The 12,667-nt window shown below is 41.2% G+C and overlaps 1 protein-coding gene across 1 annotated transcript in view; it reads right to left on the bottom strand.

Moving 5' to 3' along the window:
- Positions 1–5,499, bottom strand: part of ANXA13 (annexin A13) — a 52,269-nt gene extending 46,770 nt beyond the window's left edge. The window contains exons 1-2 of the mRNA XM_046642555.1: positions 5,485–5,499; positions 4,199–4,321 (exon numbers count right to left, since the gene is read on the bottom strand). Coding sequence (XP_046498511.1) covers positions 4,199–4,321; positions 5,485–5,499 — 138 coding nt within the window. The remainder of the gene's footprint in view (positions 1–4,198; positions 4,322–5,484) is intronic.
- Between the last annotated feature and the right edge of the window lie 7,168 nt (positions 5,500–12,667).

Here is a 12,667-nt window from a genome sequence, read left to right as displayed (position 1 = left end):
CTCTCCTCAGTGGCCTTTTCACTCTGTGGTTCTGGGATGAGATGTGGGAGAGAGCACAGCCTGGGGTGGGGTGGAGGACAGGGCAGAATAGGGCAGTTTTCTGGGTGGGGAGTGGTGTGAGAGGCCCGGGGAGGAGGGTGTGGAGCTAAGTAGGCTTTAAATGCCAATCTCAGGCCGGCTCTGCAGGCTGCATGGCGGGAGTGGTTCATAGCCAAAGCTGGGGCACAGCTCTAACCTCGGCCCGTGAAAGGCTTTTGGCTTCAACATTGCTTCTCAAACTTGAGCAAACGTCAGAACCACCTGGAGGGCTTGTTTGGCTATACATTGCTGGGCCTACCCCCAGAGGTTCTGATTAGCAGATCTGGGGCCTGAGAATTTGCATTCCTAACGAGATCCTAGGTTATCCAATAATGCCGATCTGGGACCAGCTTTGGGAACCATTGCACCAGAAGAATGCATGAATTTAGATGCATGGTTCTCAACTTTGAATATCTTAGACTCACTTGGGGAGTTTTTGAAAATACAGATGCCAGAACCTCACTCACTCATTGGTCTGGGGTTGTGACTGGACGTAGGATATGGGCTCCAACTGAGCAGAACATTGGTTTAAGGCTCATTTAGAGAATGTAGTAAATGGGTGACTCCATCAAACTTCTACTGAACATTTGTATGTGCTAGGTACTGTGTTAGTAATGGGGATGCAAAGATGAACAAGACGCAGTCCTACCCCCAGGGAGCCATCAGTCCAGTGTGGGGCAGGTGTATCAACAGTTCTAAAGCCACATGGGAGAAGAGTGATGGTGTTACCCACAGAGTATAACGGAAGCACTAAGGAAGAGCATGTGATCCAGCTTGATGGGATGGGTAGAGGGAGATGGAGGGAGCTCAGGGATGGGGGTAAAGAGGAGATGATGAGGGGATGACCCACTTCAATAGTTTTAGAAGTCCCACTGGGTCAGCTTCTGGTTGGTATATGAGCCTTTATGGAGTCCAAGGCGTAGTGTGAAGAACTTGTACATGAGTCCAAACCCATGCTCCACCTCTTACTAGAGGAACAACCTTGGACAAATTACCTAACCCCGTCTTGCTTCACTTGCCCCATATTTAAAAGGGGAATCATCATGGTGGCATCTCCCTCACAGAATCATTGTGAGGACTACATGATACAACATGTACATGGTCTGCTGGGTAGAATGAAAGACTCAAACTTGATGGACCACAGCCCATGTCCTCAGAACACCTCACAGGCTGGCAAGCACTTGAAAAACATCAGTTATTATCATCATTTCGGAGGGCCCCCTTTAAATCTCCAGGTATGCCCAGCATTACGGGCGGTTTTGGTTCTTGTCATTGTGTGGTAGAGCAGACATGCCAGCGTGCCCTAGGATGCCCCGGATTCCACCCCCTACAACAAGTGGCCCCAGGTCCCTACAGCTTCAGAGTTCCTGTGTCAGTTTTTCAGTTTGCACGTTCTTCCTTCTGTCTGTGTATTTGTCCTTGGCAGCCTTTTTTCCACCTCTTTAAAATGATTGCTTTTTATCTGCTATAGACAAGAAAGCCAAGATTGTCTAATTGTGTCTAAAATGTAAGCTAGACGTCGCATGGGAGACTTGTCTTCGAATAAAGAAGGTATCTTTGGTGCATGCTGTCTTGATACCAGAGCCCCTTTTTGTTTCCTCTTATACTCACGGTGATGTTCTGGAGGATTCACTTTCTGGGATCAAAGATTTCCTGATGGGAGAGGTATGACTGCGTGGTCGAGGCTGGTTTCTGTGCAGGGTTCCCTATGATTCTTTGCGGTTTGGAATTACAGGTCAATGCACACTATAGCTTCAAACCATACTCACTTGTATCCCAAACTCCCAGTCACATTTTTATCTGCCTCCAGAGCCTCCCTTCTCTTCTCAGGAATCTGGACCTACTCCCCACCTGTTGTGCAGCTCCCAGGTGTTCCCAATCCACCTTTACTTGAGCTCACCTGGTGTCCACCTGCTACACAACCCAAACTGGCTTCCATTTTAGACAATATTTATGTTGGCTCAATATTGGCACAAGCAAGTTGTAAACGTGGCATGTTCACAAACACCGTGGCAGATCGCTGAGCAGATGCTCCCACATTCACGAGTTGCTCTTCACTTACGGGCACTCACAGTGACACCTGCTTTCATCAGCAGTGTGCTGATCTGTTCTCGTAAGGACAGTGGTATGCTCCAGTTCAGCGTTTCTCAAACTCTGCCGCACATTAGCATCACCTGGGGAGCATTTACAACCCTCAATGCCCCGGCCAACCACAGACCAATTAGTTCAGACTCTCTGGGGGTGGGACTCAGGCATCAGTGGTTTTTAGAACTCCCGAGGTGATTTCCACGTGCAGCCAAGTTTGAGAACTTGTTCCCCAGTCCAGTGCTTCTCAGACTTGAATGCACAAGATTCACTCGAGGGTGTTGTTAAAATGCAGATCTGACTCAGTAGGCCTGGGGGGGCCCGGGGTTCTGCATTGCTAGCTGGCACCCAGGCAGCGTGGAAGCTGCTTCTAGTCCAGGGTCCATGCTTTGAATAGCAAGGCGGTAGCCCTTTCTAGTGCCTGTTCGTTAGCCTTGAAAATAATTTTCCAGAAAGCATTGGTCCTCTTGAGTTGTGATTATTTCAACCAAGGCTCCCCTAAATCTCGCTCCTTTTCTATTAATCTGCCCGTACCCACCAGACACACTCTTATAGCAAAGTCATCTCTCTGTTTATCTCAATACCCTGTTTTCCTTTAGATGGTGATTCTCTTGAAAACAACTCATACAATAGAATAGAAGAGTCGTCTGACTAAACCTAAGCAGGTTTTTCTGTGGATCTTATTTTTCTGTCTATGCACAAACTCATTGAGCCCAAGGACATGTCCTCCAGGCTAAGCAAACTCTTTGAACACTGTGTGATTTAGCAAACGATAATAACTCAGTATCAGTTATTCCTGCTCTGAATAGGTTAGTCGCAAACACTGTGCCTTCAGTTCAAAAAACTCATTAACGACGGCAAAAGGATTGGAAGAAAGCACAAAGGAAAAAAGCAATTTTCAGTTTTCAGAATTGGCTAGAATTGCATGTCACGGTACCTTGGAAAGTGCACTTTCTTGGCCAATATTCTATTGGCTTTAGAGCAATGTTTGTCAAACAGTTATCTGTGGACCTTGGTCTGTGGACATGTTCTTGGGGATGCAAAACTTTCCTAGTAAGCTTTTTAAATAGTGTACTTAATGCTAATAACTTAAAAACTAATAAAAAGCATATTGGACCAACAGGATGACCAAGGGCTAGCACGTGATTTCAATGCCTGCATTTGTGTTTCTATTTATGATTGTGTATATGCCAAATAGCTGTACTTTAATTGTTGCAGGCTAATGATAAAAGAACAGTGAACAGAGGGAGATTTGATATCAAAATCATGCATCTTAGCCAAGAGAAGTTCCAACTGTATTATAGAGAATCTTACAAACAAAAGTTTCTCGGTAATTTGGATAGACAAACGTGATAGGAGAATCTAAAAGTCACACATCACCTCATAGTGTAGATATGCTGCAACTCAAAAGAAACCACATTATCGCAATCAGGACCATTTTTACATTGAGTTCGGCCACTTAATCTCAGCAAACTAGCATGGTCGATTACACTAAATCAGTAACATACTTTTGCACATCATAACGTATTTGTAAATTTGTTTTGGTTGTGAAGCTGGTTTAAAACTGCAGACATTGTAGTTTTAAGTTTTTACATATTCAAGTCATTTTCTAATGCAAATACTTTAAGTCATTACTGGGACCATTTTTTGTCCTTTAAAAAGGTTTTGCATTTACTTATTTCGAAGCACAGTCTTTGAACATATTCATTCTTTGCGCACATGTTAAATTCCATTAGTATTTTCTAAAATGTCATAGTGGCACATTTTAGCATCATGCCCTCTACTCTAGGGCTCTGTGAAGGGGATACTGTTGCAACTGTAAGCTGAGCTTCTAGGTTACATTTTCTCCTTAGCTGCAAATACTGTAACAAACATTTTCCAGCGAGACACTTCTCTGTTTGGAGATGATGCCTGATGATATTTTCTGACTGGAGGATCGTGGAGGAGCCAACTTGACAAGTCATTGGCAAGGAATGCTGGGCCCATGAGAAAGCCCGGCCGTACTTAGGATTTGGAGGGAAAATAAAGTGCTTACAGGCTGTTGGGCCTCTGGCTGTCCATGCCCTGATGGGTGGCTGAGAGGCTGCAAGACTGCCGAGGGTTGGGTGTCCCCTTTGGCCAACTGTTGACTGCCTTCTGAGAGGGAGTAAGACTGGCTCTGAGGATTCAAAAAAGAAATACGTAAAAATCCTAAACCGCTCACAAAATCCAGCAGCCCCAAGAGGTTGACTTTCAAGGGATAAAAATGTCTATCCCTAAACTCCTAATTCAGGGGCCCACCATCGTTCCCCAAACCCTCTGCATCTATCAGAACTATTTGAAAAGCAGGTTTCAGTTTCTCTGAAAGATACACTGAATGGAAGGCTCATAGTCTTGGCTAGTATGAAAATATTATTTACAGATGATTTTAAAAATAATGCCTCTCCAAAGAAGATATTTGTAGGTTTGCAACCATCGGAGTATGAGTTTAGTTTAGAGCAAAGGAAAAAACCTTATAAGAAAAGCTATATAGTTTAGAGCAAAGGAAAAAACCTTATAAGAAAAGCTATAGTTTAGAAAATTTTAAAGTTTTATTCTCTTCACACCTAGTGTACACACGATGAATCATTCATGCTGTAGGAAACTGTAATAGGTGTAACAAAATCTCATTAAAATTCTTACTGCAACAGCTTTAGATATACATTTTTCAATGTAAAAAAAATCAAGATTTAACTCTGAACTGCCTTGGGCATAGTTGATTCCAAATGGCAGTGTTTTAGGCATTAATAGTTCATGGAAACACTATTCACACTAGGCATTTCAGAAGAAAAGTAAAATATTAAGTCCATTCCATGGATATTGCAAATATCTGGATGTTTGGTGCTGTTTAGAAATAATACCGGAATATTTTCTCCTTTCAATCCAAGTTATAAGGACTGGGAGAAGTATTTTTGCCTTGGTCTACTGTTATTTGCAACAAGAACCTATTTCCTACGCGACTCTGATAGGCATAGTCAATGAAGTTTTGTGCAACTTTGCTACAACTAACGGCATTAGTCATACATTCCACAAATATATACTAACCACTGGCTTCCGGCAAGGCAGTGTTTACCACTTTGTTTTAAACACTTTAGCCCTTCCGGTGAGATTTTTGACTAATGGAGAAAAAGGATATTCCAAATGCATTTAAAAAGCATAGTATGCTGTTGTGAAAATCAACAACAAGGGGTAACCATAATGATAAAGTATAATAGTATCAATCATGATTTCATAGTTTAAATTTCTCCATGTGCTAACCAAAATTAAAGCTCTGTTTCATGCCCAACGGCAATAAATACTTACGTGACGATTGCCCATTTTCGTTTTTTTCTGAGACAGTTGTGTGTTTCATTAAGAGATCAGTTCTCCTACAGGCTAAGTTTATAATGGTTTTTCCCAGGGCATAATAGCTCTTGAGTTTAATAAGTAACTTTTGGTATTGAATTTGAATACATTGTTAGGGATGGGTAGGGAGTGGCGTTAGCTACAAATGAGTTTCCTCTGCCCAAGTTGCCTTGGTAGGCCATCTTTTAAAAATAAAATATTTATTAATAAATCAAGCATAGGCTTTTAGAGATGAATGTCTTATTCACAACTAAAGGGTTGAAACTGCCTCACTTCTAGATTATTGAAAGAGTTATTTTTTTCCGGGGGCGGGGGGGAGGGTAGTGTTCATTTGAAATTTTTAACCTTAAAAAAAAGCATTACCCAAACAAGACTGAAAAATCTTACTATTTTATGAACATCACTATCATCACTACAGTGAGTCTTTTTGAAGGCTACATCGAGTTATGCTAACACTTTTATAATGTAACTAGTTTTTAAGTTAAAAAATAATACGTGCAGATGTACATTTTTTTCTGATAATATGAAAAGTTGCCATGAAAAGTGAGCCCTTCCCACCGGTGGTTTCTTCTAAGTCCTTCCAGAAACGGTATGCATAGATAGCCACATCTGCTATTTCTCTATTTCTCTCTCTCTCTGTCTGTCTATTTATTTCTCTTTGGTCTGTTTTTTTCCTCAAGAAACGGGTTTGTACAATGCATTCTGTTCCATGCCTCATATGCTTAATATTCTAGAGAGTTACGTGACATTGGCGCTTTGTGGCCAAGTTCTTTTTCAGTGGCCACATGGTAGTCTATTATAAATTTTCTTTTTCTTCTTCAGTGGCTGCAGGGCAGTCTACTATAGGTATGAACCACACCTTATTTCATCAGTCCACTATTCCACGTCATTTAAGTTGTCTTCGTCTTTTGCATGAATATTTTCGTTTAGGCATCTTTGCGTATGTGCGCATGTTTATCCATAGAATAAAATCTTAGAGTACAATTGCTGGCCAGATTATATGCATTTAAAATTCCGATAGATGTTGCCAACTTGTCCTCTGTACAGGCATAAGATTGCTGAGCCACTCTCAAAGACCAGCTGGCCCATGAGGCTGACTTTCAGAAGACAGGATGTGTACCTCTCTACAATAAAATGCCAGTGCTCATTCCCCACATACTGGCCAACACTAAACATTATGACAGTTTTTCATTTCTGCCCATTTCGAAGATGAAAAATGGTCATCTTACTGTTTAACTTACATTCCTTTCTTTTCATATTCTTAAAATTATATATCCTGTTCCTCAAAAGGCATTTGTATGAATTTTTCTGTGATCTGCTCGTTTATGTCCTTTATTTTTATTTTGAGTTATTAGTCTTTTCATTATTTATATGTAACAACACTTTATTTATAATAAAATCTAGGCTTTTGTCAAGTATAATAATTATTTTTTCGGGATTTGTTATGTGTCCTCTGTCTCTGTTTATGTTTTGAGTACGTATGTGAGTGTGAAGAAAGTGTTTGTTTTTATGTATTCAAATATATCAATCTTGTTTTCTTCGGCTTGCTTAGAAAAAGTCTCTGCATTTAGAGGATTAAAACTTCTTGTACATCTTCTTCAAGTTCTTTTAGTGACTTCATTCTTTAAGTCTTAGCGCTTTGCTCCATTTGGAATTGATTTTGATATGGAGTAAGGAAGGGATGAATTCACCTTTAGTTTTGGTTATTCAGTCGATCCTAAATAGTTATTAAATAATTCATCTTTTATCTTCTGGTCTAAGACAGTGTCGTTATTTTATGCTAAGTTCCCATACAACATAGTATTAAAATTCTGATAGGTCTGTTACATCCTGATTGTCCATATTCATTCTTTTCTTCTTTTGACCTTTATCTGTTGAGTGCCTTGGATGTGCTATTGCTGGAACTACAACAGTGAACCAGACGGATACGAATTTTCTCTTCCTAGAACTTACAGTCAAGTGTCAGAGCTATACAAGAAACAAACAATTGGGGCCGGCCCCATGGCCGAGTGGTTTAAGTTCACGTGCTTCTGCTTTGGCGGCCCAGGCTGTCACAGGTTCGGATCCGGGGCGCGGACATGGCATTGCTCATTAGCCCACGCTGAGGCAGTGTCCCACATAGCACAACCAGAGGCACTCACAACTAGAATATACAACTATGTGCTGGGGAACTTTGAGGAGAAAGAAAAAAAAAAAGAAGATTGGCAAAAGTTGTTAGCTCAGATGCCAATCTTTAGAGGAAAAAAAAGGAAATTACAAATTGTTGTACCGGCTGTGAAGAAAATAAACAGGATGCTGTAACAGAGGCTAACCTGTGTGTGTGTGTGTAGGTACTTTAAATAGAGATGGGGCTCTTCAAGGAGCTAACATTTAAGCAGTGGACCAAAGGATGAGAAAAAAAAGAGAGAAGAGAAAGTGTTCCAGACCAGAAGGTCTTGTCTTGTGCTAAGACTCAGAAATAGGAAAGAGCTTTGCAAATTAGAGGAAATGAAAGACGGCCAGAGAGACTGGAGTTTCTTATGCACCAGGCAGGATGCCGGGTGCTGGCGATGCTGTGGCAAACCAGGCAAAACTCTTGGAATTGACAGTGGAATGGGGGGAGAAGACAAAAAATTATAAGTTAACAACCAATGCTTTGACCACTCACTATTCTTTTTGTCTTTGGTATCTAATTTAGTGTTCTATAGTCCACTGCCTCATTTTTCCAGCCCCAGGCTTCTCAGAGGCAAGTCCTCTCTGTGTCACCACTGTGTCACTCACCCCTCCTAGAATTCTTGCTCAGTGACATCTCGCACCCCACCCCAGGCTGTTGAAGCTCAAAGTTCAGGAGGAACGGGGCAATTTGGTGTACAATGCTGACGTGGAGATAAGTTTTGCTCATGGGTGCTGAGTTCCTGAGCACAGGAAATGCATAAAGAAGAGATAGAGTTTATGGCTTCAGTGAGGGGAAAGATAGAAAGCTTAGAGGCCAAGTAAGAAGCTGACACACCTTTTGATTTTTCTAGGTCACTACTACTATAGCCACCTCTTGATTATTTAAATTTGCCCGCAGTCGAGTTTGGATTTGACTGAAACAGAACTGTTCCGAGTGTCATCTCCTCATGTTCTCCTGCCCCAGTGGGATGGGTATGTAGGAAGGTGACCAGTAATTACAAGCAACAGTGGGGTAGGGGTGGGGGATGGGGAGGAAGGAGAATTCCTATGACCCCAGGCCATTTCTGGAGGCTGTCCTGGTTGGAGGCCCAGAGTGGAGAAGAACTGCCTGGGAAAGAAGAATGAGAAGAGCAGATGGGCGGAGAGAGGGCACGAGAAAAGTGATGGGAGGGGTTTGGATTTTTTTTTTCCTGTATCATTGTAAATATTTAGTGATTCTGAATTATTACAGGTGCTGCTGTACAATAAAGTAATATCTTCCTTTACTAGACCCGGCCTATTCATTTGCATCTCTTGGATTTTGGTGGTTCTCAAAGTGCTGATGCCAGCAAAGTTCTAATTTCCTTTGAACCTTATGAGTTTCAATAACAGTCGTAAACCAGTATTGCCGAAGACAGTCTTTCCTTCTGTACGGCTCACCAAAGTTAAGTTTCTAACACTTCTTAAAAATGGTACTTGTACATCTGTCATGAGTTAAATTGTAACCTCTTCTCCCTGCCCTCCCCACCCCCAGCGAAAGATGCATTGAGGTCTTAACCCTCAGGACCTGTGAATGCGAGTTTATTCGGAAATAGGGTCTTTGCAGATGTGACCAAGTTAAGATGAGGTCAATAAGGTGGGCCTGAACCCATTATAACTGGTGCTCTTATAAGAAGAGGAAGATGCCATGTGAAGACACAGACACACTGGAGAAGGCCGGGTGATGACAGAGGCAGAGATTAGGGTGATTTGGCTGCAAGCCAAGAAACATGAAGGACTGATGGCCACCACCAGACACCAGGAAAGGGCAGGGAACGATCCTCCTCTGCAGATTTCAGAGGGAGAACAGTGCTGCCAGTGCCTTTATTTTGGACTTCCAGCCCTCAGAACTGCAAGACAATAAATTTCTGTTTTTCTAAGCCACCCGATTTGTGGTACTTCATTATAGCGGCCCTAGGAAACTAATGCAACAGCTAAAAAACCAAGAAACTACAGGCAACTGATCTTCGACAAAGGTACCAAGAACATGTAATGGAGAAAAGATGGTCTCTTCAATAAATGGTGTTGGGAAAACTGGATAGCTACATGCAAAATAATGAAGGTAGACCACTATCTATACAAAAATAAACTCAAAATGCATCAAAGACTTGAAGATATGTCCTGAAACTATAAAACTTCTGGAAGATAATATAGGTAGTACACTCTTTGACACTGAACTAAAAAGGATCTTTTCAAATACCATGTCCTCTCAGACAAGGGAAACAAAAGAAAAAATAAACAAGTGAGACTTCATCAGACTACAGAGCTTCTGCAAGGCAAAAGAAACTAGGATCAAAACGAACAGACAACCCACCAAGTGGGAGAAGATATTTGCAAATCACATATCTGACAAGGAGTTTATCTCCATAATATATAAGGAACTCACACAGCTGAACAATAAGAAAGCAAACAATCCGATCAAAAAGTGGGCAGAGGAGATAAACAGACATTTTTCCAAAGAAGATATACAGATGGCCAATAAACACATGAAAAGATGTTCAACATCACTAATCATCAGGAAAATGCAAATCAAAGCTACACTAAGATATCACCTTACGCCTCTTAAAATGGTTATAATCGCTAAGACTAAAAATTACAAATGTTGGAGAGGGTGTGGAGAGAAGGGAACCCTCATACACTACTGGTGGGAATGCAAACTGGGCAGCCACTGTGGAAAACAGTATGGAGATTCCTCAAAAAACTAAAAACAGAAATACCATATGACCCAGCTATCCCACTGCTGGATATCTACCCAAACAACTTGAAATCAACAATCCAAAGTAACATATGTAGCCCTATGTTCCTTGCAGCACTGTTCACAATAGCCAAGATGTGGAAACAGTCCAAGTGCCCATTGACTGATGATTGAATAAAGAAGATGTGGTGTATACATATATATACAATGGAATACTATTCAGCTGTAAAAAAGACAAATTCATCCCATTTGCAATAAAATGGAAGGACCTAGAGGGAATTATGTTAAGCGAAATAAGCGAGTCTGAGAAAGACAAACACCAGATGATTTCACTCATATGTGGAATATAAACAAGTACTTGGACAAAGAAGACAGTTCAGTGGTTACCAGGGGAAGGGGGGTGCAGGGGGGCACAGTGGGTGAAGTGGAGTACTTACGTGGTGACAGACAAGAAATAACGTACTACTGAAATCTCACATTGATGTTAACTGTTGAGAACTCAATAAAAAAAAAAAGGTAAAAAGACCAAGAAACAAAAACCCCTTATCAGTTGCCATGATTCTCACAGCAAACACATTATGTTGCATAATGTATATTTAATAACATTTCCAATTGTTACTGAACCAGGTTCATTTTGCCCACTGTATGGCATGCCAATCACCAAGACAAAGAATTTGCAGCAGAGAAAGGGTTTATTCACAAGGCAGCCAAGCAAGGAGAGGGAGAACAAATTTCAAGTCTACTTCCTTGAAAATGAGGATTAAGATATTTATGGGATAGTGAGACAGTGTGTTCTGAAGTATGTGAATTGATGATTAGAGATAAGGAGATAAGATAAGAGATAAGGAGAAGTGAAGTAATTGATGATCTGCCCAAGTGTAACCAAGCTTCATGGCTCTTCATAGGACGCATGCTCACAAAATAGCGGCATTAGCATGATCTGGGGGTAGAGTTTTCGGCCTTCTGACTTCAAAGGGTCACCTATTGGTCATTCATGTAGGCCCAGTTGATGAGTCAGAGGTCTCAATCTGCCTGAACTGGACAAGGGGTCAACTCTTAGTTCCTGGGAAACTTAAGTACCCATTACTGTGGTGACCCAAGTGTCAGAGACGTTATCTACGGGGGGGGTGGGGGGGAAGGGAGGCTTAGTAACGCATTATCTAACTACTTTTGCAAACAGACAACCAACTGAGTATAGTTAAAGAAAGTTGGCTCCTGGGCCTGCCCGGTGGCGCGATGGTTAAGTGAGCACGTTCTGCTTCGGTGGCCCCGGGTTCGCCCTGAGTTCGGCCATGGCACCACTTAGCACGCCATGCTGTGGCAGGCGTCCCACATATAAACTAGAGGAAGATGGGCTCAGGGCCAGCCTTCCTCAGCAAAAAGAGGAGGATTGGCAGCAGTTAGCTCAGGGCTGATCTTCCTCAAAGAAAAAAAAAAAAAAGAAAGTTGGCTCCTGGTTTCAGAAATACTTGGGGAAAATCTCATATTACACGATAGCAAGACCACCAGTATTTCAGATTATTCTGTAGCCACACAGTACTCAAAATAACAAAAGCACATAGATACTGATTTTCTAAATATAACTATCAAGTTGAACTCTTGCCTAATATCTATTTCTGCAGGGAAAATTAATAGTGTTTAACTTATTTACTGTAATTTAGATAGAACCCAAAAATTATTGTTGATTTTTGGACTGATATTTTCCTCCACATAAACAAAAGCAAAAATGTTAGTATTTTGTCATGTTTGTTTATAGTTTTTTTCCCCTCTACATTAGTTAATAAATTCCCAAGAGCCGAGACAAACCTATTGTTTGGCAAATCCCCACAGTGTTTGCATGCAATGGCTACTTCATAAAAATTGTTGCTTGACTAAGACAAGAAGACTGAAGTCTGCAGGAAATGATTATAGTTGCTGAAAATAGCTATATTTCTACATTCTTATCCTTTTCCAGTAGTAAAACCCCTGAAAGTAACACATTTCATCTTGCAAGCGTAAAATGAAAATCTCACAGAACAAAATGCCTTCTTCACTCACTGGTTAGCAAGTACTTATTGCATATTTGCCACATGTAAGACATATACTAGGCTACAAGGTGTATGAAAAATCTAGAACACAGCTCCCACCTCTGTCTTGTCAAGTGCCTCTGCTCTAGTTGAGAAAATAAAACATCCATATAAGAAAAACACCTTGACTTCATATAGCATTTTGTGGCAAAAAAGCAACTCATAGCACTGGGAGAGCAAAGGCCTGCATTTTAGGCTGGTCTCTGGT

Source organism: Equus quagga, chromosome 16, assembly GCF_021613505.1.
Source record: "Equus quagga isolate Etosha38 chromosome 16, UCLA_HA_Equagga_1.0, whole genome shotgun sequence".
NCBI classification, from domain to species: Eukaryota; Metazoa; Chordata; class Mammalia; order Perissodactyla; family Equidae; genus Equus; species Equus quagga.
The sequence above is the reverse complement of the archived record's forward strand: the minus strand, read 5'-3'. Positions and strand labels throughout refer to the sequence as shown.